Here is a 26,097-nt window from a genome sequence, read left to right on the forward strand (position 1 = left end):
ATACAGTAGGTCTGTATAGGAGCCAAAAAAACAGACCAATTGCAGAGTTGATAGTATTTTAGATGCAAAATGTGATTGTAGAAGTTAAGGGGGTTCTCCAGGATTATAAAAAAGATACCTTTTTGCTAAAACAGCGCCATCCCTGTGCTAAGGTTGTGTGTGGTATTACATTTTTGCTCCATTCACTTTAATTAAAATGAGTTGAAAAACTGCATCCAAACTGAGGACAAGCGTGATGCCCTATAATCCATTATCTCACCTTGGCTTTGCTCTGAGCCTTGTTGAATCTTTTCCTCTTCCACACAGCGGCAACTGCTGCAATGAGCTGCACCCCCAGATGTGACGTCAGTGGGTTGAGAAATTCCAAGATTTTCTGCTTCAGTGTCTGTAATGCAGGAAATAATGTAGATAGTAAATATCTCCCTTCTCTTTTGCACAAGGCAACAGATATTTGATAGACCAAAAGAAGATGCAGGAAAGTGCAGATCTGAATGGCTGGATTATTGATCATAAGCAGCGGCAGATGAATCAAATTGACTCTTAGGGGGTATTCACACCATAATTCTACTGTCTAATGCAGGGGATGGCAGAATCTTGGTGTGAGCCCTGCCGTATCCAAGCCCCACCTGAAATAAGTGTGGTGTAGTAAAGGGAAGGGGCCTTGTCTGATAAGTTTAACACTAGGGATGGTCCGAAGCTGCCGAGGTTCGGGTTTGTACGAACCCGGACTGTCGGCAATGATTCCCGCTGTCTTAAACCTCCGTGGAGAGGGTGGATACAGCGGGAGGACCGACTGGAAAAGCGGGATACAGCCACAGCCATAGACTGTATCCCAGTTTTCCAGGGGGTCCTCCCGCTTTATCCACCCGCTGCACGAAGTTTTAAGACAGCGGGAATCATTGCCAAGTCCGGGTTCATGCGAACCCAAACCTCGGCAGGTTCGGACCATGCCTATTTAACACCTAACGATTATTGGCCAAAAATCGCTTGGTGTTTTAGGGCCTTTATGGTCTATCATCAATATCTGATTGTAGAGTATCAATACCTAGAATCCCTGCCGATCAGCTGCCGCACCAAGATATACAGAGTAAAGAGAGCTGGAGGCTTCAGCTCAGTTAATCATGTATTGGCCATACCGGGATACCGCAGCTCAGCTACAATTCCCTTTAATGGGACATCCATTGCCTTTAGGGGTTCTCTGTAAAATCAAAGTCTCTTTGTATGAAACTACAGGTAATGGTCCTATTACATGGACTGAAGTGTGCTGTAAAAGCCTTTCACAAGACTTTACTATTGTACAGGAAAGACTGAATAAACGAATGCTGGTATGGGCTCCTTGCTTCATTCCTTCCTAGGCCAAACATCTCTTATTCCATGGGAAGATATGCGGTCAATGAACAATGTTTTCCTGGCAAAGTGGAATGAAATGATCAGCTGACGAGCGAGCATTTGCTCATTTGTCATCTAGTCACTGACCCTATGACACAGGACAATATTGGCCTGTTCAGTAGATAACCGCTCTATGTAAGAGGGCCCGCTACCTAAAGTCAGTTTTAGGTCTTACTTTTGTAGATTTGAAATAGACAGAAGTTGATCCTTTTATTGTCCCCAGGAGATCGGAGGGTCTTCTCTCCCGCTCCTGTCGGGTGATGACGCTCCACAGGAGAGATAAGCTGTTGACGATACGCGGTAGTTCCTCCAGGAGAGCGTGGCGAGCATTCTTAAGATTAGCCGGATCTGAAGAGGAGGACTGAGCGAAATACACATATATATTAAGGAATATTATTACTTGACTTGTTGACAGTCACATTAACCTACAGCCAACCAGATCCTAGCAATAAAGACAACAGTGGCAAAGGAGTGTGCTGATCATGTGGGAGGCAGTGACCTGTCCAGTCATTACACTACTAATGTAACAATATTAACATGGTAAGAAGAGATCGAAATTAATAAAAAATCATAGACTAAGAAAAGGGGCAACACATCATAAATAGGATTCCATTGATTTTCATGCAGACAGTGACCTGACCACTTGTGGTTATGTTATCATGGACGTTCACGGTTCAGTGTGCTTAGTATTCTTATTAAAACTGCACAATATCTGCAACAATACAGTGCCGTAGTAAAAGAATTGCTTTAAATAGATGACACTAAAAGAAAATGATAGAGAATACCTTCTTTGTCTGACCTGGATGATCCATCAGGCAGAAATGACCAATGGTAGTGAGTCCCTCCAGGAGGGTGAGGGGGTAATCTGGGGAAACGTTCTCTCTTTTACAGGCCGTGCTGTTGGTGAAAATCCACTATGAGCTTTTTATTCTCAAAAACGTCTACCCACTCAACCAACCCATCCATCTCTACAACATCTACTCATCCACCCACCTCTATACCTATCCACTCACCCAAGAATCAACACATCCATCAATCCACTCACCCATCTCTACAGCCATCCACTCACCAACCAATCTACACATCTATCCACTCACCCACCCATCACAAAATCCATCCACTCACTGACTCATCTATACACTCACCTAGCTGCTTATCTGTACTCCCATCCATCCATAAATCCATTCATCCAATTTAATCTTTTCAGTCTGCATAGGAACTGAATACAATCATAACATTCTATTAGATTACATACTTCTTTTTAACTTACCTTATTTTAAGTGATTCATTTTCATACTGCTTCACAAGTTCATCTAAGTTCTTACATATCTGGGCAACAAAGGGTGCTACAGTGAGTCCTAAAGATTTGCCAAAGTAAGGCAGAGATGATGTGACCAGAGCCACCCATGGAGGGTGCATGCCATAGCCGTACTCCGGACGTAACGCTCTCACCACTGCGGACACAAACAATCCTTGTGACGTTATCGCATGTGACTGCACATACTGCATGGCATTAATAGACTGTTGAAAGTTTACACCCCGATGCCATTCCTTAGAGAGGTCTACTGGAGAATCTTGGTCTTCTTGTAGCTGCCGCAAGTGATGCTCCAGAACGATCAAAACCTGGAGAAGCTTCAGCAACTCAATCTGAAGAGGGTGCTCACTCCAGATCTGGTCCTGACCAAAATTGATGACGCTCTCTTCGAACAAGCCTTCGTCTGCCATGTCCTTGTTGCCACCATGAGACACCAGCTCATACTTCTTCTGACTCGTGTACATGGATGCCGACAAGGACAAAAGAACAAATTCCTGAACTTTGCATCTTTCCAGTAAGTTGTGTATAAAGTCGACATTCTTCCCTTCTGAGTTTTTGGCTGTAGCGGCCAGCTGTGACATCACCCGGATGAGAACCTCCACGCTCTTTACTTGGACATCCCGATTGCCGAGCACATCCCTGTGGTTCACTTTTAGGTAGCAAGGGTAATATGATCGCAAAAAACTAAGGCATAGATATGTCAGAAGTTCAATCAGAAGAGAATGAGGACACATGGATGGTGATTGACTCTGAAGCTTCCCATAAAAACTTTGTCCAACCAAAGCTTCCTGGTGGCGTGCAAGAAGGTTGTATATTAAGTTGAGGTGTGCGGTGGAGCTGGTGTCCATACTAGTGCTGGCTACGGCTTCAATAAACTCTTTGGGGTTTGTTTTTAGAACAGCCTCCAACACTGAAAATGCATATAAGACCCTCTTGGAGTCATAAGGCTGCAAGTATAGGAGGATGTGCTTAAAGAGTGCTTCGATTAATTCCTCCTTCTCCTTTTGTTGCTTGAGAAGCTTGGAAGTCCTGATGGCCTGGAGTTCTAGATCAGCTTCATCGTCACTAGAAAGTGACTCCGAGGTCTGCGTGACATCAGACTCTGTACGAACCAAGTTCAACAAGGCGCTAGGTCTGGGCGCATTGATGCAGGACATGTTCGGATGGCAAAAAGGCCTTGTAGAACCTTGCCCATCAATGTTGTCGCCATTACTCCAGCGATGGTCGACACTTGAGTCTACAGAGCTGGGGTTAAAGGAAGATGTGTTTTCACTGGCACTTTGCCCAACGCTGGTGTCAGCGGATTCTGTGTGCTCACTCTCCTCCTGGTCATCATACTCGTAGAGCGGAAGTTCAGCGCCCTCTGAAATATGGTGATCGGTGAACTCGTTCTTCATCTTTTCAGGATCCTTTTCCACCTCAGCCCAGATGGCTTCTCTGTCAACGGTGTTAAACTGAGGGAGAACCTCATCTGAATTACTCTCAGGATACTCGAGGCATCCTCCGGTGTCCTTCAGGGAAGATCTTTTGCGTCTGCACCAGTAGCTGATTTCTTCTAGATGTTAAAAATTAACAAATATTATATTGCAGATGGTTGTAGACTCATGAGTGCAACTGGATAACCCTGGTACAAATGCTCTACTATGCTATATATATATATATATATATATATATATATATATATATATATATATATATATATATATATATCAGAAAGTGTAAGGCCAGCTCTATTTCATGGGTATCCAATAAGTGGATTTTCAGCTGTTTCACAACTACAATTCCCACCACGCCTGGACTGCCAAAGGCAAAGCTTGACATGGCCTGCAAGTTTACCTATATTAGTTAAGATGGGAATACACCTTTAAGAGGTGAGTATGAAGTTGTAGCTAATGGATGAGTGTCTGCAGTACCTGAGGAGTTCTTCTGTTTAATACACTGGATCGATGTTCTCTGGGTCTTAGGATGCAGAAGAAGTAACAAGACAGGTTCTAGGATCCGGGCAACATCATTTAAGGAGAGTGCGCGTACCAACCAACCCTGAGCAGCTGCACCGATAGCACCATCTGTGCAATTCAAGCTGTCCAGAACCACAAAGAGAGACCTGCAAAAAGCAAGGGCTTAGTAATGCAGAAGGTATAGCAGCTCAAAGCTGTACTACTATCTGGTCAGGAGAACTTCTCTTTTAACAATATATCTGAATCACCTATCAAAGGATCTGTTATGGGATGTTACACGGCTGCCTTGAATCTCCCTTGTCAGATGCCAAATCACAGAGAACCGAAACAACGCCTCCAGTCTGATCACCTGCAACGTAAAATACAAGAATTAAAACATATTATAAAAATTAAAAGCATCAAAAAGAAAGTTCATGTCCAAATTTGTTAGGAGGGTCTTGCGTATTAGATGGTCAGCAGGTCCCTCTAATATTGACAGGTTTGGCCAACATGTACCAAATGAGTATGGTTAGCTTTAATCTTTTTTTTTCAAACTCAGTTTATTAGACAGATGTGCAAAATAAAAATAACGTTTTACAGCAAATTAGAAAACAAGAGCCATAGAGCATAGAGCCATTTGTAACCAGTTATATCTAGGCACTCACTGCATGAGCTGGTGTAGCCGTCAACTGAGAATTATACCACAAACACCACATCTTCTCATATTTTCTCAAATTCTTGGGCATGCCCAAATTAGATGCCAAAAGTCTGCAGGTTGATTTGGGGCATGACATTCAGGGATTCTAGCCATTCTACATAACTTGACAGGGGTCAGGTAGCATTGATGTATGGTATACAGTTGCGTTAACCTATTGTTCGTAGCTGGAGTGATTTTGCAATTGGCAGTGTTGGGTTTTGTCCTAATGATGTGGTTGTATAAAGAGGAGATCAGTCTGGCCTGGGGGCTTTAGATCTAATTATCCCGATCATTGGGTATGAAGAGCTTGCTGCTTTAGGTGGAGGGGACTGACTGTTGAAAGCGCAACATGGTTGAAGAAATCTATAAAACTGGTTGTATGGGATGTCACATTTACGATAGGGTAGGGTTTTAAACGTTACCACTCTGTCATTCTCAAATACATTAGCCAGCATGCTGATCCCTAACCCTGACCAAAACTGCTGATCTGGTGGTTAGCTTTATGTTAGCTTTATCTTGATGTGATTCAAGGGATAGCTGTGTCAGGGCCATATTACATGGGGCAATACCGCCTTTTTGACAGGTTAATAAACCATTGTTTTGTAACCACACATCTCACTGTGTTATATGAGCTATGTGTCCAACAAAGAATGGAAGTATAAAACCACACAAAACAATCAAGTGATTGTTCATGCAGCACCGCGGCTTGTAATAGGCTCTGTAAATGGACACAAACCTAAGTGATCGACGCTTGTTTACTGCACAAGTCAGGCCTTTACTCAACATTAAGCAGATTGGCCTTTATCCAACTAAAACAAAGAAGTGAGTTTACCTGCAGGCTTGTGCAAATCCACAAATACACATCGTGATTACAAATTGGGCTCTGCTACATGAGCACACATAGAGGTATCACCCTGGCACACAGGCCTGCCATACCTTATCATTGTCCAGCAGGGTCTGGCAGATGATCTCTTCACAGATATTAGCAGAAGGTGCCAGGCAGTGCAGTCTATAGAACAGCTCCACACAGGTGATATGGTGCTCCCTGGTTTCCATGTTCAGCTGGTTCCACAGCACATTAGCCACTCTCTGGTCAAGGAGAGAAGTCATTACTATCACTGTGCTAACTACTTTCTTAGATTTTGAACATTCTACTATGTGTGACCATTTTTACCATTGCTCCAAAGCATCTACAATAAAAAAAAATTAAACAATGTTGCAAAGAGTCTTGATTAAAAATCTACCGTCTATCTTTAGGTTATCAAGAAGAGAGGGCAGAGGGAGTGAAGTAACACACGATTGCAGGATCTGACTACACAGGGTTTATTTGTAGTCTGTAACCATGGAGACACAGACTTGCATAGGACTTGCAAAATGTATTTTATTTCTTTATTTATATGTATAGGTGCGATAAATTGGTTGCAAATGTGTACATAGATTTATGATCCCTTGGTTAACACTTACTGGGTAGAAGTCTGTCTTTTCCGCAATAAGTTTGAGGACTCCTGGAGAGACGGGAGGAACTGTGACCATCTGCAACTTCCCAAAGACTGCACTGTAGCTGGGCATTTTTGAGCGCTTCATTCTGTCTTCCATGACCAGCGAAAGGGACTGTGAATGATTAACCACTTCCAATAGAGTAGAGATGGCCACGTTCTGTATGTAACAATCCTTCACACAGCAGCAGACCGTCATAAGGGACTTGAACCACAGGGGGAATCCGGCATCACCTGACCCTGGTACAGATCAGGGAAAAAGAAAATTAGCCAACTATGTAAAAGAACATTCCCACCTACTGCTGTCAGAGTAGAGCTGTCACTCAGGGCCAGGGAAGTGCTTAGTGCCCATAGCTCTTTCCATTAATGGCCAACCTCCTTGGCACCGATGGTAGCAGAGCCCAGGACAATACAGATGTTTTTCACAGGTTTTTACTCCTCTTACAATCCACTATATATGAGAATCCCTTTAATCCAACCAGCACTTTAGGGGGTTTAGTGATCCCTATTGCACCTCCTATTTCATTCTTGCCCTTTTAGGGTATGTTCACACTGAGTAAAATAGGCCTTATTGTGTCAATGGGATGTTTTGTGTGCCTCCACTCTCCGCTCAAAGAATTGACGTGTCAATTCTCTAAGCAAAGAGAGGCAGCATGCAAGGCATCCCATTGACACACTGAGGCAGGCAGGATTCCACGGCGGGGCACCGTCACGTAATTCCGCTTATTTTACTCAGTGTAAACCGAGCCTTACCGAAAAGGCTTACAATTATTATTTTTATTTTTTTTACCAGATTATTTTTGTTAGCCTTTTTTCACAAAATACAAAACAAAACTGTACATTAGAAAAAACTTTTGACACGTCAACCGATCATTAGAACAAACCAGGAGAAGTGCTCAGTTAGGTGCATGAGACGAGTGCCATAAATTTATAAAGTATGTCTCATGCAGTATGATGGGAACTGCAAAGAACTAGGGAGGGAAGCGCACAACTGTTCCCTTCTCCCTGCTCATTTTAATGATTGGTGAGGGTCTGAATGTTCAACTCACCAATAATTAAAAGAGCATGCATATGACTGATCAAATCTATTTACATGTCTCTGTGACAGGGACAACTGGCATTTGATTAGGATGCTGTCACTTTAACCCCCTCTTACCAGGAACTTGGCATAGCGAGGAATATAACTGTTCCATCTCTTCTTCTGATAAATAGACAGGGAAGGTGGCACAATCCAGCAGGAAGTGACAGGCAGCAGCAAAGGCGTCCCGGCAGTCTTCTGACATCTGGCCCATATTCTGGATGAAGCTGTCGATGTCCCACTCTTCATCTGACCCCTTAGTAACTCTCTTACCGGGGCTGTAAGATGGAGAATATTCAATCTTATCATTTTTCTGTTTTAATATTGTAGGCCGCGGAGTAAAGAAATCAGTCAGCATCTGCTTGAACTGCGGCACAGTGATCTGTTTGGGTTCCCAGTGACCCTTCCTCTTTATAGATCCTTCCTTCCCCTGGGACCCAACTCCATCACTCTGCGTCTGTAGCTGTAAACCAAACAGATGCTTGCTGGCAAAATTAGCCACTAGATCCTGTATACAATGTAAAGTCTTCTGTACGCTGCCCCCCTTCTTCCAGACGTCTCCCTTTTCTGGGCACACTTTGGGCATGCGTAAGTATCCAGACAACTCCGGGGATGAAGCGCTCAAACCAATTCCGCTGTCTTCTGACTTTAATGGAGGGAATATAGGGTCTTCTCCCACCTCCACCTCGGATTCACTGTTCGTCTTCAGTTTCAGTGACTCCTTGGATGGACTCTACAATAAGAGAGTGATTGTTTAATATGGCAACAATAAGAAAGAAGTGTCTCCATTTAAACCTGAGCATAGATACACATATAAGGCTGGGTTTATATCTGCACTGCATACATCAGTTACAGTTACATCAAAAGCACCAGGCAAAGTAGACAAAGCATGCTGCGCTATTTACTAAGTTACGGGCTCCATGATAAAACCTTACCGACTGAGTAAAGTCAAAGGGATTTGCAGACATTCATGGCATGTAACAGATCTGCCGATTCCATTTTTTCCATTATTCTGCTCCAAGGCTGAAAATACTACACAATGTGACCCAACCCAATGTACCTGATACATCTGACTGTATAAGTATTGATAGACCAGCTACTCCTAGAGGGTAGTCCTGAGCAGGGAAACTCTGCCTATACCATCCATATGCCCTAGCAGGGATAGGGAGTTCAATATCCCTGACTGATTAAACGCAATGGGCGGCTTACACTGTCCGGGCTCACAGACTCCATATCCAGGTAGGCTGGAGGCATCTGCACTTTACTGAGGACTTTGAAACAAGTTTTCAGCGCCTGTGTCAGTTCCGGGAGGCTGAGTGCATCCATGTTCTCCGATAGAGACTGAGCCATGTAGCTCAGCATCTGCGGCAGGTACTGGGTCTGGACTTCAGAGTAGAGTTCCTGACAAGAGCAAAAACAATTCATTGAGAATATTATTTCCCCATAGTGCAATAAAACAATAACTGATAAGTATAAAATATATAAAGAGGAGATGAGCTTCTTGGTCATGATGTGTCCACCAGTCCCACTCTATAGGAACACATAAGATAGCTGGTTTTGTTGGCATCGTTATCCCTTCAAATACATGAAAGCTCAGGGCGTCCTAGCATTCAGGTGTTTGTAATGAAGGAGTCTGACAAACTCTGGCAGCTTATTATCTAACAAAGAACAAAAGGATCAGGCAGTTGAAATACAATATACCTGATCCTTCTATTCCTCAACATAACAAATGTTGCTCCCCCTAAATTGTGCAGCTAAGGTGAGTGGATTGGTTTGTGTTACAACCCACGAGTGGCTACAACCCTACATTTGCCAGGTGGATTTTTGGAAACGGACACTTGCATGCTGTGGTTAAAGTCGCCATGTAACCTAAAGCTTTATTAATCTATAAGCCTGAACAACCCCTTTAAGGTTTGTGAATGCACGTACCAGAGGAATGACGTCAAGCAGGAAGACCAGGAGAGTGCAGACCTCGGACACACAAGGAGCTCGTCCCACGTACTTGTGGTCACTATTGTCACCGGTTTTTCTGTAAAGAAAGAGTTAATGGTTCAGGCTCTGACTAAACTGATTAAACTACAGGTCCAAGCATATAATCTTTATTTAGCCGCTCACCAGATACAATGAAAAACCATACCGTACAGCATACACACCTGAAACTATGCTCAAAGCACAAAGTCATGTAATCCCACAGGAAGTCGGTGCTGAGGGAGGTGATGAGGAGATTCACCGTCTTTACAATTTCGGAGGCGGTTTTATTTTCTTTAATTGCACTGGAAAACAGGAAATATTGGGGGAGAACTATCACAACCAATAAAGATTTCAGCTTTATAAAAGTATGTAGGGGGAGGGGGCACTTATGCACGTTGCTGATCCATGCATTATCTATAGAAGTCTCAGAGATACTAAACACTCTACTTGGCTAGCTTCAGCAGGTAGGAAGACAGTTTCCTTGGATCCTTGGATCCTTGGATCCCCATCATGTCTGGACAGCTGAAAGTTTGGCTTTCCCATCATCCCTTGACAGCCAATTATAGTTCTGAACAGCTAGAGGGCCCCAGGCTCTCTATCACTGCCATCAAAATTGTTGGCCATCAATATTAGATGAGAGGGGATGTGACTTGTAGCACCTCAGCTTTTTCAAGGGACCATGACATTCATGCGAACGTACCAGCTTGTGCTCCTCCCTGCATTGCTGTACTATTTGTAGGTGGTGCAAGGAATGGCAGTGTTGTTCTATTCAAATGAACAGGTCAGAGCTGGAGTGGCTACGACACTGAAGCACCGAGCACCGTGGCCCCTTTAAACAGCTGAATGGCGAGGTGACAGGAGTCAGACCTCCGGCCATTCAGTCCTAGGAATAAACCATCATGTGTCATGAAGAAACAGCCGAACAAACATGAAGTTGGGGCCGTTAAATGGGACATCCAAAGATTAAAACATTATACCCTATATATGGGATAGGGGATAAGTATCTGATCAGTTGGGATAAAACCTCTGGCAACACCGCTTATCACAAGAATAGGGTTCCCTTGTCTCCAGAGCATGTCACTTGTGCCAGAAGAGCTCTGCACTCGGCCATCTTCAGCATAGTGAGTTTAGTGGTGGCCAATCACATGCACTGTTCCTCTGTTCACTTGGAAAACAAGGGACCTCTGTTCTCAAGGTGGCTAGATAGATAATAATGGGATAACCACCAAACTGTGCACAAAATTGCTAAAAAGTGCTAGGTTTTGAAAGTGTGAAGCACTCTGGTTAAATTCTATAAATATTATAACATCCAGGGATGTGGCTCTAGATATTAAATTATTGACTACATCTATGTGCCCAAGCCATAGCAGAATAGATGAGCTGTACTCTGTGATGGTGCTGATGTAGTCAGATGGAGTCTTCATTTTGGCAGATCCCTGCACTGCTATGAATACCTTATGAGCTGGCTGCCGCTCTGGCCATAGCTCAGCTTTATATCTGTCCCAAGAGTGTCTCTGCAGTAGGCATAAAAAGCTCGGATCACTTCCAGGAACAAATCTCCCACCACCGGAGGACCTGAGGGGATACAACATATTGTTCCATCATACATAATGTGCCGCCAGTGACATCAGACTGTACAGGGATCTTAGGCCTGGATGGGACTGAGGACAATTTTCTATAATGAGAAGCTTTACACCTGTTTAATATACTTTGTTCGCTCTAAACATTTCTAGGCATTCTTAAGTGAATTTTCCACTGCAGAAAGTCCACAGCTTATCCGCCCAGCTTAAATCCGAACATAAACTTAAGGGATATTATAAATTATTACCATTCATGGTTTATCTATAGGTTACTCTGGGGGCATTGCTGCAGTTGCTATGAAAAGGAGAAGTAGAGGGTGCGACAGTCAAGCACACTGTGACGTTAAGGGTACATTCACACTAACTCAATTTACTGTGTACTTGATGGCGCCAATTTTAGCTATTTATATTGGTTAAATCCACACCATAAAATCTGCACCATGAAATCGGCAACAGTACGCTTAATGCCCTAAAGTGTGTAAAAAGCCCAGCTGTTTCCATACCTCCCATAGGCTGCAATGGAAAGAGCCACACACATTCCCAGTTTGACCCCACTACAGGAGTGATAGAAGCTATGCAATAAGTTATACCCATATTCTCACAGGATATTATTATACAGCCACTCAGATTACCTATCTCTGGCTTGTCCAGAAGACTGACAAGGATTCGGAAAGGCTTCAGATAGACATGCAGGCCTTGTTCTGTGTCAGAATACAGGATATTCTGGTGCAAAATCTGCATCAGGGCCTGTAGAAAAAAATAACATCAATAAGTGAAGGCAGGGCTCTCTCCTTCTAGATCTATTACTAAGTCTGACCCACATTTCTTTTACACACATGTGTATTACATATATATATATATATATATATATATAATATATATATATATATATATATATATAGTAGAACTGTACAGCAGAAATATTGCAATGCCATACCGTGTTTCTCCACCAGAGGGAGTACAATATTTTTTAGCAAACAAAAGGCTTAATAAAAGTTACACAAAGATACAGGAGTAAAAGCCCTATTCCGCTGAACGATTATCGTCCGTATTCAGCTGTATTCGGCCGCTGCGGAAAATAACCGTCCCGTGGATAGAGTGCAGCGATCAGCCGACATCGTTCATGTCGGCTGATCGTTGCAGTCGCTTGTTTTTCAACGTGTTATAGCAGCGATCTTCTGCCGTCGCTCCGTTGAATAGGAGCATCGGCAGCAGACGCTGCTATATCCTAATGGCTGCCCGGACGATCAGCGATCACCCGGGCAGCCCCCCCCCGCCCCTCCCGCACTCACACACTCGCTGCTGCTGCGTTTAATAGCGGTGGCAGCGAGCAGGGAACGAGGAGCAAACGAGCGCTGAGAGCGCTCGTTTGTTCCTCTATGACGACCCGTGGAATAGTGCCATAAGAGTCTAATAAAGTATAATATTCTAGAGCCCTCAGGACTTGACGGATGATGCATTACTGAATATAAAACTGGGGTTGTCAGGAAGAACTAATTCACTTTATTTTTTTATCCTTCATCTAATAAGGATGGTCCTTGGACAATTCTCTTTTGCTACACACAGAACAGTGATTCACTTACCTGGACTAATAAATCTTTTGAGTATTTTGCAAAAAAGCAGGAGCCATATTCCTCTTCTCCCGAAGTGGCTTTCAGCTCTGGAGCAACAACGCTGCCTTTTATGTCAGAACCTGCACACAGAAAATATAGGTTTGTGGGTGAGATCACAATAGGCCCATAGAAGGGTTATGGACTTGGTGCCAGAATCGACTAACTTTATTTATATAGTAAAAAAAAACAAACAAACAAACATGGTGAACATAGAAAACCCATGGTTTTATTGTTTTATTCATGGAGAGATAAGCCACCACCAGAGGAGTCTGACAGAAGCTAACCCCCCCCCCATCATAACACATGGAAGTTCAGGCAAGCCGTGTATGTGGGAACCAGGAGAGATAGCTGTTCAGCCATCCCATGTATATGTGGGAATCCTGAGAGATAGCTGTGCAGCCATCCCATGTATATGTGGGAATCCTGAGAGATAGCTGTGCAGCCATCCCATGTATATGTGGGAATCCTGAGAGATAGCTGTGCAGCCATCCCATGTATATGTGGGAATCCTGAGAGATAGCTGTGCAGCCATCCCATGTATATGTGGGAATCCTGAGAGATAGCTGTGCAGCCATCCCATGTATATGTGGGAATCCTGAGAGATAGCTGTTCAGCCATCTCATGTATCTGTGGGAATCATGAGATATAGCTGTTCAGCCATCTTATGTATATGTGGGAATCCTGAGAGATAGCTGTTCAGCCATCTTATGTATATGTGGGAATCATGAGATATAGCTGTTCAGCCATCTCATATATGGCTACTTTACAGGCTCCATTACTATATGGAGTATAAACTGGTAATCTGTGGTTACTGTATTGACAACCTTGCCTGAAACTTATAAAGTATACAGACAATGCTGAATGGATGTTGTTAGCTGTATAATAAACATATGGACACAGCTGAACTGATTATGTCATATATAAGAAATCTGGTTCCAGAGAGTAGGGGGCTGGAACTTGTCAGGAAATTACATTTATCAATGTCAATGGTGACTGTATAAAAATCACTATGTAAAATAGCATTATGTCAATCTTGGCATTGCTACAGGTCTACGGCTCCTTACAGGGGTAATTGTCGTCAACTGACAAAAGTTATACAGATATTGTAAATTACTTCTGTTTAAAAATCTCAAGGACTTATCAGCTGCTGTATGTCCTGCAGGAATTGGTGTATTCTTTCTTTCTAGTCTGACACAGTCCTCTCGGCTGCCACTTCTGTCCATGTCAGGAACTGCCCAAAGCAGGAGAAGTTTTCTATAGGTTTTGCTGCTGCTCTCTACAGTTCCTGACATCGAACGAGGTGGCAGCAGAGAGCACTGTGTTAGACAGGAAAGAATCCACCACCTCCTGCAGGACATACAGCAGCTGATAAGTACTGGAAGACTGGAGTTTTTTAATTAGAATTTACAAATGTATATAGAGTACCCCTTTAACAAACTCACCTAGCAGCCAGGCAAATAACCTTCTGTTGAGCGACATGTCCCGTCTCAGCACAGTCTGGATGGCACAGGAGAGGATGTGAATGATATCCGTTTGCTGCAGCGACATAGGACAATCCCCGGAATCCTGCGCAAAAATGTCCCAAAGCACACTGTAACCACAAGTAAGGACCAGCGAACAACTACTGAAGAAGCGGGGGATCCAACCAGTGAGCACTATGTGTACTTAATAATGTTTTCTGCTGCCCGTTTCTGGCCATTATATATAGTAACTTGTATATGACATTTTTGTATTATGTTGCATTTATAATAGTTTGACACCCCTGTGTTAGATTGTTATACAATAATATACAGTAAGATTACCAGACAAGTGTGAAAAGGGAAGAAGAAAAGCAGAATTTCCAGCGTGTTCCTCTGAACTAGAACATTGGAATCCATTACCGAGACGCAGAGAGATTTTATCTGGAGGATAGAGAAAAAAAAAGTCACATGATTCTGTCGGTGAAATCACAAGAAACTAATGGTGGCTGGCTGGCGTTCTAACAAGCTGTTGTGTTATATTTAAAGGGGTTGTAAACATGGCTGCTTTCTTCTAAAATGAGTGCCACTGTTGTCTACAGGTTGTGTGTGGTATTGCAGGTAAACTGAGACACCAGACACAACCCATGGACAGGTATGGCAATGTTTTTGGAAGAAAGCAAAACAATAGCAGGACTGTAGTTAAAAGGATTGTCCATGATTAGAGAAAGGAGTTTTTTTCTTGGAAACAGTGCCCTTCTTGTCCATAGGCTGGGTCTGGTATTGCAGTTCAGCCCCATTCACTTTAATTTTGCAAGACCAGATAAAATCCACAAGCAACAGTGGTGCTGTTTCTGGGAAAAAAAAGTTTGCTTGCAGTCCTAGGAAAAAAAAAACTGACTGTGACATCACCTAGCTGTATAAGTAGTACCATGACATACCCATGTGTCCTTAGCACGGCCATACACCTTAATAGATGTCACCTGAACATGCCAGCTATCTCTCCATACTTGGTTGAGGACTGGCCAAATAAAATCCAACATGCCTGATCCTTCTCACCCTTGACTGATTTGTTGGAGGAGAGTCAGAGGGCCTCCTTACACATAAGATGATCAGCTGCTTCCTATGGAATTTGCAGGTATTAGCCAGCTCTCTCATGGAGGCCTTATGGCTTGTGTTTTGGAAACAATATACCTATAGATCAGTGGTCTAACACCAGGGTGTTTCCAGCTGTAACTACAACTCCTAGCATGCCCATGCATGACATGCCACAGGCCACTACAGAAGACTGTTCATACTCACAGCCAGCTTCTTGTCATTCCCGAGCATGTGACTCTGCGCTTTAGCTGAGACGTCTCTGTTGATGTGACTGACTACAAAGAGAGAGGCTGGTAGTCGGATGGAGCTGCTGACCAGGACGCTGCCCCATAGAGAGCTGTAGAAGACTTCTTGTCCGATCACCATGGACAGCTTCTGAAGTAATATGTCCGTCCTGATGAAAAAGAAATGGACAAAATAGGAACATGGAGATTTGCTAGAATCTTAAAGGGCAAACCTGCTTTGTTACAAGGCTTGCTGCATTGCTTTTTATTATAACTAAACCTAAGTTCTTGGTTAGGCTAGGTTCACACTGCGTTTTCAGCATCCGTTTAACGGATCCGTTTTTTTTAACGTCCACAAAAATAGGGTCAGCAACGTTTTTTGGTCCGTTTTGGTCCGCCAAAAAAAACGGATCCGTTTTTTTTTTATAATGGAAGTCAATGGAAAAACGGATGCACACAAATGAATCCGTTTTTTGCAATCCGTTTTTCATGCGTTTTTGCAAAAAACGGATGCGTTAAACGGATGCTGAAAACGCAGTGTGAACCTAGCCTTACCATGAAAAAAACATTTACACCAGTGATCATGCTTTTCGGCTGCTCGTGTAGTGACAGAACCCCACAGATTCCTTTAAGGGATCAGCTACACTGCTGCCATTTTACGACAGGCAGGTAACCATCCAACACAGGTCTCCAAGGATCATGGGAACTTAGCTTAAAGAAGAACTCCAGGCTGGGGTGATTTTAGGCAGAGTGCTGGGGAGGGGAAGGATAAAAGACATCACATGCTCTCACCTCTCCTGCTCCAGCGCTGGTGCCAGCTGGAATGTGACGTGCCATGCTCGGTCAGCCAGTCAGTGGTCGTAGCGGGGTCCTGCCTTGGCCACTGATCGGCTGAGGGGGCCTGGTATGGCACATCCCAGGTCCCAATTCAGACCCAGAAGCGGCTGGGATCAGGGGACCTAAGCTGCGGGATACCGGCATCAGCGCTGGAGTGGGGGAGTTTAGAGCATGTTACTTCTTTCATCCTTCCCCTCCCAAGCACTCTGCCAAAACTCACCCAGCCCAGAGTTCCCCTTTAATTATGACATGGTTCTGGCACTTTAACCCCTGACATGTTAGATTGTGACCATGACATTTAAACAGGGTTTGTGCAGAACCCTAGGGTGAACTGTCTTTGATGGAATACAGGCTCTCATTGAAGAGACCCATCTGGTGTATACAGCCTGGAAAATAGGTCTCTCTAGTGCCACGTATCAGTAGCTACCCTGTAAGCCGATATCTGACCCAATAAAGATCCTTGAAACAAGACGAGGGATTGTGCAGCTCTAGGAAATGTACCAAAAGCTACTGAAAAGGAGGAGCACAGTCAGGACACAGCAAGACTTTTACATGTGGTTTTGTATACTGCAGTTTGTCCAAGTCTGCAATTATTTATTATTGTTCCTTTGCATGAAACATTTAGTGTTATTGTAATTTTGACAAGTCCTCAGACATTCAGTCAGTTACTGATCACAGCGGTCGTTCTCCTGAGACCCACTGTGACCACAAGATAGAGCCCGAGGGGAGTGCGCAGCCGTGTTCTCTACTCCTTGCTTGTCAGGAACATCCAACTTGTTCTCTCTATAGACTCTAATGGAGCAGTCAGTCGGGGAGTGAAGACACAGATCTGCAATAGCAATGGGTTTATATTCCTTACCTGTCATAAATCTCAGAACCTTCTTCAAGGCCTGGCAGTAATCCTGTGATGAATGCCTGGAGACTGGGCAGCAAGGACCTCTGAAGAGGTAAGAAGTACGTCTCATACAGGCCTAGGAGCAGCGGCTTCACAGACATGGCCGCATGCGACAGCAGCGGAAACAGACCTGAACTGTATATGGAAAAGCCGTAAAGGTAATTACATAGGTGATATCACATAGGGAGGGCTGATATGAGGGCCAGATATAGAAGCTTTCTATACAAAGTTATTACAAACATTTATATACATAGAGCCATATTCCCAAGGGATCCATCAGCCACAATATTAAGTATACATCACTTATCACAGCTATAATGCCATTGAAGTACCTGTATATTCACAGTGCATTTTAAATGGTGCAACTTCTCTAATGTATATGGCCAGTAGAGATGAGCATGCTCGAGTCCATCCGAACCCGAACGTTCGGCATTTGATTAGCAGTGGCTACTGAAGTTGGATAAAGCCCTAAGGCTATGTGGAAATCATGGATATAGTCATTGGCTGTATCCATGTTTTCCAGACAACCTTAGAGCTTTATCCAAGTTCAGCAGCCCCCGCTAATCAAATGCCGAACATTCGGGTTCGGATGGACCTGAACCCGATTCGCTCATCTCTAACGGCCAGCTTTAGTCCGCAATAGAGCAAATATGTGTTATCTGAGAAAATGTGGAATACTACCTACACTTTGTAAAAGAGGAACTTACAGCCAGCTGTAAATAGAGGCAATGTCTCAGAGGAACGATCATAGGAACAATAGTCCTTTATATTGGTAATTTGACCAAAAGCAAGACCCGGTGGCATCAAAACAAAGGTGCTATACAGAACTGGGCAAAATAATGAAAAATAACTATTTCTAAGCTGCATTCCCATTGTACTTTCTATATTTTTATTTATACATTTGAAAAAACCCTTTGATAAAAAAAAAAAAAAAAAAAGGTTTGGCATGCTCAAAAAGGGGTTACCTGTACAAGAAAAGGTCTCTGGAAAGCCATTTTGTTCCAATGATTTTAAATATGATTTCATAGGTCTCAAGAGCTTTTAAGTGCACCCCGCTTGGCAGAGCCGGGTGCAGGCATTGTGCCAGTCTCTTACTAATGATCAGTCTCCTTGGTAATAAGCAGTACTTGAGATTACTCTGCAGAGCCTGAAATACATAAGTATAAAAGCAATGTTAATGATAACACTCTGACTCACCATGCGCCATATGTCCTGAGGGAAGAAACCGCAGACATTCATACCGGGACATGTAATGTGTTTATACCGTGGATATAAACCCCACAAGGCATTCCCCTCCTTTGTTTACCTGGAGGCCGCCATTCCAGCCTCCAGAAGGGTTATCATTCTATTTTTTCTGACTTCTAAAAGATGGTGATTTTGTATACTCACCTACATAATCCAGACGCCCATATTCCCATATACATAGCTATAGTAGGTACAATGATGATAGATGCGCAAGGGCCCTGATGCTTAAAGGGGCCCACTTTGCCACAATATTAGTATTTTCAACTAGTGCACACAGCAGAAGGTGGATACCCTGGAGCTACAGCTTACAGCTCTGTATATCCTGCCTACTTGGAATCAACATGATTATTCTACATGGTTTTATAACGTCACAATAATTGCAGATTCATAACATAGGAGCCATTGTGTAACTTCCCCCCATCTGCGGTACGTCCTATCTCTCACTTCATCGCTTTATTATTCCTTATCTTACATTTCAAATACTGCATGAGCTAAATAGGCGGTAATATACTGTACAGATTCCTAACATATAAATCTGCTATTCTATCCCATCTGCCTATAGAAATTTTTATCCTGTGCAAAATTTAAGTATGTATAATTGTGCAAGGTTGTCCAGGGTTGCGCACACAGCTGGCCATAGCTGGAGAAAAATGGCTGCCTGCCTGGGCATCCCCCCACGTTGTGTATTATCATGAGTTTGGGTGGAAAATCATACTAAGCTTTAGGCCCCAAGACGGAATTTTATGCTGGTCTGATGATAAAATCTGATGTGTGAACAAGCCTTTAATCTGTACAGCTACCTTACCTGACTCACCAATAATTATCTCTGTGCAACTACAGCAAATGTGCAGGTGTGTAAGTGCATGTATATGGTATATGGTGTTGGCATAGTGCTGAGGTCTACATGCAAGGTTACACGACCTTAGCCATTCTGTTGCATACATTTGCACAATCCACTGCAAATAATGGGGTCCATGATAGTGTCGGTCATTATACTAGGAAAAAAGTGGTACCATGTAAGTAGTGACAACTTTCCTTACTTTAGGAAGAAAATCTGTCAAATATGTCAACCAGAATAAATCCCAGGATCAACAACCTTTCTTCAGAATCTAGTGACCATAACCTACAATATTATTACACTCCAAGAACGCATCAAGGCTTTTATGGAGTTCACCCTATTTGCTTCCTTTGGCAGAAAGCTCCACAGTCTCACTGCTCTTACAGTAAAGAATCCCTTTCTGTCTTGGTATAAAACCTATTTTTCCACTCCACATTATATTAAATGCACAATTATGTCTACATCCCCTATGTGACCATTACTTGACCAGAACAGATTTTTATCCACTAAAAGTGAACACTAAAGGCCCCATACACCTTCAGCACCTGATGGCCGAACAATCGTCTAGCTGTTAGTTTTATCTCCCTCTTGCAGCCCGTCCTCCCCATCAATACACAGGAACATTTAGCATGGCCAAGCATGCCTGTGTTCTCTATGGGTAAAAGTTCTCTCTTTGCAGTTTATCTCTCTCTGAACAAAGGCATAGACAGAAGACTGACGACAAAGCAGCCACAAGCAGCGGGTACGGCTGACTATAGTCTAAAGCAGGGGTCTCAAACTCGCGGCCCTCCAGCTGTTGCAAAACTACAATTCCCATCATGCCTGGGACAGCCAAAGCTTGGTCCTTTTAAGAGCGAAATATGTCCCTTCAAGAGTGAAATATGTCCCTTTAAGAGTGACCTGGGTCCTTTTAAGAGTGAAATGGGTCCCTTTAAGAGCAACCTAGGTCCCTTTAAGAGCGAAATGCGTCCCTTTAAGATCGAAATGGGTCTCTTTAAGAGCGACCTGGGTCCCTTTAAGAGCGACCTGGATTCCTTTAAGAGCGACCTTGGTCCCTTTAAGAGCGAAGGGACCTAGGTCGCTCCTAAAAAGAGACCCATGTCCCCTTCAAGGGACGGGAGCAAAGTTGCTCTTAAAGGGATGGGACCCAACTCGCTCTTAAAGGGACGGCACCCAGGATTAAAGTTTCTCTTAAAAGGAAGTCGCTGGTAAAGGGGTGCTCTGGAAGTCACTAGTAAATGGGCGCTCTTGTCAAGCACTATGTATTTCCCTGGAAATGCAAATCTAGTTTTTTTTATTATGCAAAGAATGGCTTAATTGCTATGGCTATACACGGTTAAAGATCACAGGTCGCGCTGCCTGAATCACAGCCAGTAAAAGTGAACATGGCCAGGTTGCGGCGACTATTGAGTTGAAACACGACCACATTTACTTTCATTAGCATTGACACAGCTAGCATGACAAACCTATCACTACGTGACCTGTGTTGAAAGAGGTTAAATAATAATAGCGACTTTCAATTATTACTAGTACAATAGTAAATGAAACAATACATTTAATGGCATAAAAAAGGACTGGAAATGATTATGAATGATTCTTTGCTTACTGGTATTGTGCCGAGGGACTGGCGTAAGGCAAATGTAGTGCCGATCTTCAAAAAGGGCTCTCGAACTTCCCCAGGTAACTATAGACCCGTAAGCTTAACGTCCATTGTGGGGAAACTATTTGAGGGGCTTATAAAGAACTACATCCAGGAATATGTAGTGGCTAATAGTATTATAAGTGATAACCAGCATGGTTTTACTAAGGACAGAAGCTGTCAAACCAACCTAATATGTTTCTATGAAGAGGTAAGTAGAAGCCTGGTGCGGCTATGGATATCGTGTACCTGGATTTTGCAAAAGCGTTTGACACAGTTCCTCATGGACGTCTGATGGGTAAGAAAGTCTATCGGTTTGGAAAATTTAATGTGTAACTGGATTGAAAACTGGCTTAATAAGAGAGTGGTGGTCAATGATTCCTACTCCGAATGGTCCCCGGTAATAAGTGGTGTACCCCAAGGGTCAGTACTGGGCCCTCTTCTGTTTAACTTGTTTATTAATGATATTGAGAATGGAATTAACAGCAATGTTTCTATCTTTGCAGATGACACCAAGCTTTGTAGTACAGTACAGTCTATGGAGGATGTGCAGATGTTACAGGATGACTTAGACACACTGAGTGTTTGGGCGTCCACTTGGCAAATGAGGTTCAATGTGGATAAATGTAAAGTTATGCACCTGGGTACTAATAACCCGCATGCATCATATGTCCTAGGGGGAGTTACACTGGGAGAGTCACTGATAGAGAAGGATCTGGGTGTACTTGTAGATAATAGACTACAGAACAGCACACAATGTCAGTCAGCTGCTTCTAAGGCCAGCAGGATATTGTCATGCATTAAAACAGGCATGGACTCACGGGACAGGGATATAATATTACCGCAAGAGGAGAAGGGGGATTGGGAAGTCGGCACTCCAGGACGTAGTGGATAAAATATAACTTTTATTCGTGCATTAAAATCCCATGGTGGGCAAACAAAGACCTACGCGTTTCACGCTTCTGCGCTTAATCATGGTTTTTTTAGACCACGATTAAGCGCAGAAGCGTGAAACGTCTAGGTCTTTGTTTGCCCACCATGGGATTTTAATGCACGAATAAAAGTTATATTTTATCCACTACGTCCCGGAGTGCCGACTTCCCAATCCCCCTTCTCCTCTTGCTGAAGTTTAGCTTATGGCGTCTGGCCAACGCCCTGGAGTTCGAGCACCCACCTTTGCACTCAACCTGTTGCTGCTATCCCTGAAGGACTGGTGAGCTGTATCTATTTTTTCTTTTTGCTATATAATATTACCGCTTTATAAACCTTTGGTGCGGCCCCATCTGGAGTATGCCGTCCAGTTTTGGAACCCGATTCATAAAAAGGATGTTCTAGAGCTGGAGAGGGTACAAAGACGGGCAACTAAACTAATAAGGGGAATGGAGCATCTTAGTTATGAGGAGAGATTAAAAGAATTACATTTGTTTAGTCTGGAGAAGAGACGTTTAAGGGGAGATATGATTAACTTATTTAAATATATAAATGGCCCCTACAAGAGATATGGAGAAAAGATGTTCCAGGTAAAACCCCCTAAAAGGACAAGGGGGCACTGCCTCCGCCTGGAGAAAAAAAGGTTCTATCTCCGGAGGCGACAAGTCTTCTTTACCATGAGAACTGTGAATCTGTGGAACAGTCTACCACAGGATCTGGTCACAGCAAAAACAGTAGAGGGCTTCAAAACCGGCCTAGACAAGTTCTTAGAGCAAAATAATATAAATGCATATGTATAGAACCTATCACCCCTCCGATTCCCTGTATCCATCCCCTCCTTGGTTGAACTTGATGGACATGTGTCTTTTTTCAACCGTATTAACTATGTAACTATGTAACTATGAATGAGGTCATTGACAGGTAAGTAAGGATGAGGTGAGAGCTGCAGCACAGTAATAGAAAATGACGCACTCCGGCACATGACCGGGAATGCCAGCGTGTCAGTATAATGTAAACAAGTGACACAATACACATGGCATGTGACGGTCAGCAGTGACACATCTCACTCTCCATGGGCTTTCTACTTCATTTATAAATCCTGCTGCCTAGAACATAATGCTGATGCCGATGCCCCTGCCAACCACTAAGGTTACACTTTCACTTTCATTTTCAAAGCTGGAATCTGGCTGGTTGCTATGGTGACCACTCATCTATGAGTCTGAGGCCTAGTATGGTCCCTGTGATACTTTACCCTGGGTGAATACAAAATTCATTGTGTTGCCCATAGCAACCAGATTTTTTTTTTTACCTTTCTTCTTCTAGTGTAACTTCAACTTTTAAGTAAACTTTCAAGTTTTACTCTTGTACTAATAATATACAGAGGAATGTTTCGCTTGGCTTACACTATGTATTAGTATTCCCCAGCACTGTAAAACATTGTGCACATGGTCATATAACCAATCTTTCAATAAAGGAAACACCATATTGACTATATGGTAGTGCAGGGTAAGGCAGTGCAAACATCCCCTGCTGTGTAATACATACTTAAAGAGACCGGGACTACAGCAAGGACATTTAACTAGCAGAAGAAAAATCAATGCATTCCTCATAGAGCCTCTAAATAACACAGAGGTGCAATGCAGCTACGATAACACATCTTATTTCTACCATGTCATAGAAAAGGAGACTAGCTCCAGTAATCTCCTATCTCCGGCGATGGCATTAGGCACCAGGAACACTTGCCAATGGCTTTGGATGCAAAATGAATCATATATTTATTGTCTGCTACCACCAATGGCTGTGTTGGGAACTGCAAGGCTGCTCAAGCCCAGTCCTGACACAGTAAGGGTATGTCCATACTACGGAATCCCGCCGGCCGCGTGCATCTCCGCCGGTCTCATAGGCTTCATTCCATGGTTTGGCAGATTCTGCCATCTGCCCAAAGAATAAACCTGCTCATTCTTCGGGCGGATGGCGAAAGTGTGGCCCTTTACACACACAGATATCTGACAGATTTTTGAGGAATGGATCTGAAAAGAAGAGAAATATCAGTCTTTCCTTTATGAGCTGTTCTCTGTTTATAGTCTGTTCCTGGCTTTGGCTTATGTCAGACACCTGTGTGTAAAGGGACTCTTACATATTGCTTCAATTTCAAGATTTTGAAAAAGATTTTATTTTTATTTTTTTTACAATGGAAGTCAATAGAAAAATGGATAACATTGGATGCACACAAATGCATCAGTTTTTTCAGCCATATTTTTTGCATAAAACAGATGAAAAAATGGACTAAAAATACAGTATGAACCCAGCTTTCTAAATGTTAGCATCAGAATAAATGTTACACTGGGGAAGCTGTTGGTGTCACTAGTGCTGACAGTTATCCCTGCCCGCTCTGCTACACTGTGCTGAACGCTCCAGAAAAAAAAGCTTCCCCAAGTGTAATGTCTATTCTAATATTTACACATATTATCTGGACATCATGGGAGGCTCAGTATCTGCATGCAGTACTAATGATAGGTCACTGTGCCAGGACCAGGGCTTGGGCACGCCTGTAGTTTCCGACACAGCCATTGGTGGCAGCACCATGTCGCCCTGCTGCTGCTCAATGTAAAAAAAAAAATTACATTTTCTTCTATAACATTACATTACAAAGTTATACATTTTTATTAAAAGAAATGTAAATATATAAATAAATACATTTTCGCCAGAATACTCCTTTACAATGTAGGTCTACAGTGAAGTACACAGTTACTACCGCAAAGAATATATTAGGAAATCATTTGGATCAGATTTTTCAAACAATTTTAACGTCATTTCCATCACGTACTAAAACATATCCAAAACTTACCTTCCTCGCAGTCTGTCAGACCACTCTCCATTACTTGTTCAGCTGCAATGGGGGTATAGACCCCCTGGTTCGGGGCCAGTGTGGCGACTGAACCCCTTCTGGTTACAATTGATTGATACTGACGGGTCTATGGGTACAGCTATTACTGAGTTTTTTGCACATAATGTTGGCTCTGCTGCCAGACCCATTGTGTGGGATGCCATGAAGGCATATGTCCGGGGTCTCTATATCCAAAAAATTAGTAGACACAAAACTAAATCGAGAGCTATGCTACTTTCTTATGAACATCGAGTGGCAGACACTGAAGCTAAATATGTGTTAGATCCATCCGCACAACATTTGAGCAACTGGGAAGAAGCTCAAAAATTGCTTAAGGACTACCAAATCAGCACTGCTGATCATAAACGATTCTTTTGCAAACAAGCACATTACCAGGAGGGGGAAAGTGTTGGACATATGTTGGCAATGGTTGTCAGGGCGCAAACGGGCTCTCCACACATAGCTGAACTTATGTCACCTGATAAGGGGAGGGTGGTGGATGACGCTAGCATCTTGACATGCCTCTATGATTTCTATAAGTCACTTTATGTTTCTAGGTTGTCCGACTCTGATCGGGACAGTATTGGGGAATATGTAGCTGATATACCCTTGCCCACATTGACCATAGAGCAAATGAGAATGCTAGATGAGCCGGTGACTCTGGAGGAACTGGAGAGAGCTGTGCAATCTTTGGCAAATGAAAAGGCCCCGGGGGTGGATGGTCTACCAGGGGAGTTCTACAAAAAGCATAGCGATATTCTTCTCCCACAGCTTCTGGAAACATTTAATGAAGCACTGTTGGCCGGTAGTCTGGCCCAGTCACAAAGGGAAGCCATTATAGTGGTTATTCCAAAACCGGGTAAAGACCCCACATGCCCCGACTCATATAGGCCTATATCCTTGCTCACGGCTGACATCAAGCTCTTGGCGAGAGTGTTGGCAGACCGATTGACCTTGGTTATAGATAGCCT

General features: G+C 43.2%; 1 protein-coding gene across 1 annotated transcript in view; it reads right to left on the reverse strand.

Moving 5' to 3' along the window:
• DOP1B (DOP1 leucine zipper like protein B) overlaps nt 1-26,097 on the reverse strand; it is a 99,277-nt gene that overhangs the window by 50,045 nt on the left and 23,135 nt on the right. Inside the window, exons 3-22 of the mRNA XM_069946294.1 lie at nt 18,553-18,734; nt 17,552-17,722; nt 15,836-16,025; nt 14,879-14,977; nt 14,519-14,642; nt 13,047-13,156; nt 12,096-12,210; nt 11,338-11,458; nt 10,066-10,185; nt 9,842-9,941; nt 9,122-9,313; nt 7,991-8,645; nt 6,803-7,074; nt 6,275-6,427; nt 4,911-5,011; nt 4,618-4,808; nt 2,660-4,259; nt 2,175-2,286; nt 1,565-1,750; nt 260-385 (exon numbers count right to left, since the gene is read on the reverse strand). Coding sequence (XP_069802395.1) covers nt 260-385; nt 1,565-1,750; nt 2,175-2,286; nt 2,660-4,259; nt 4,618-4,808; nt 4,911-5,011; nt 6,275-6,427; nt 6,803-7,074; nt 7,991-8,645; nt 9,122-9,313; nt 9,842-9,941; nt 10,066-10,185; nt 11,338-11,458; nt 12,096-12,210; nt 13,047-13,156; nt 14,519-14,642; nt 14,879-14,977; nt 15,836-16,025; nt 17,552-17,722; nt 18,553-18,734 — 4,920 coding nt within the window. The remainder of the gene's footprint in view (nt 1-259; nt 386-1,564; nt 1,751-2,174; nt 2,287-2,659; nt 4,260-4,617; nt 4,809-4,910; nt 5,012-6,274; nt 6,428-6,802; nt 7,075-7,990; nt 8,646-9,121; nt 9,314-9,841; nt 9,942-10,065; nt 10,186-11,337; nt 11,459-12,095; nt 12,211-13,046; nt 13,157-14,518; nt 14,643-14,878; nt 14,978-15,835; nt 16,026-17,551; nt 17,723-18,552; nt 18,735-26,097) is intronic.

The sequence above is a fragment of the Dendropsophus ebraccatus genome, chromosome 11 (genome assembly GCF_027789765.1).
Source record: "Dendropsophus ebraccatus isolate aDenEbr1 chromosome 11, aDenEbr1.pat, whole genome shotgun sequence".
NCBI classification, from domain to species: Eukaryota; Metazoa; Chordata; class Amphibia; order Anura; family Hylidae; genus Dendropsophus; species Dendropsophus ebraccatus.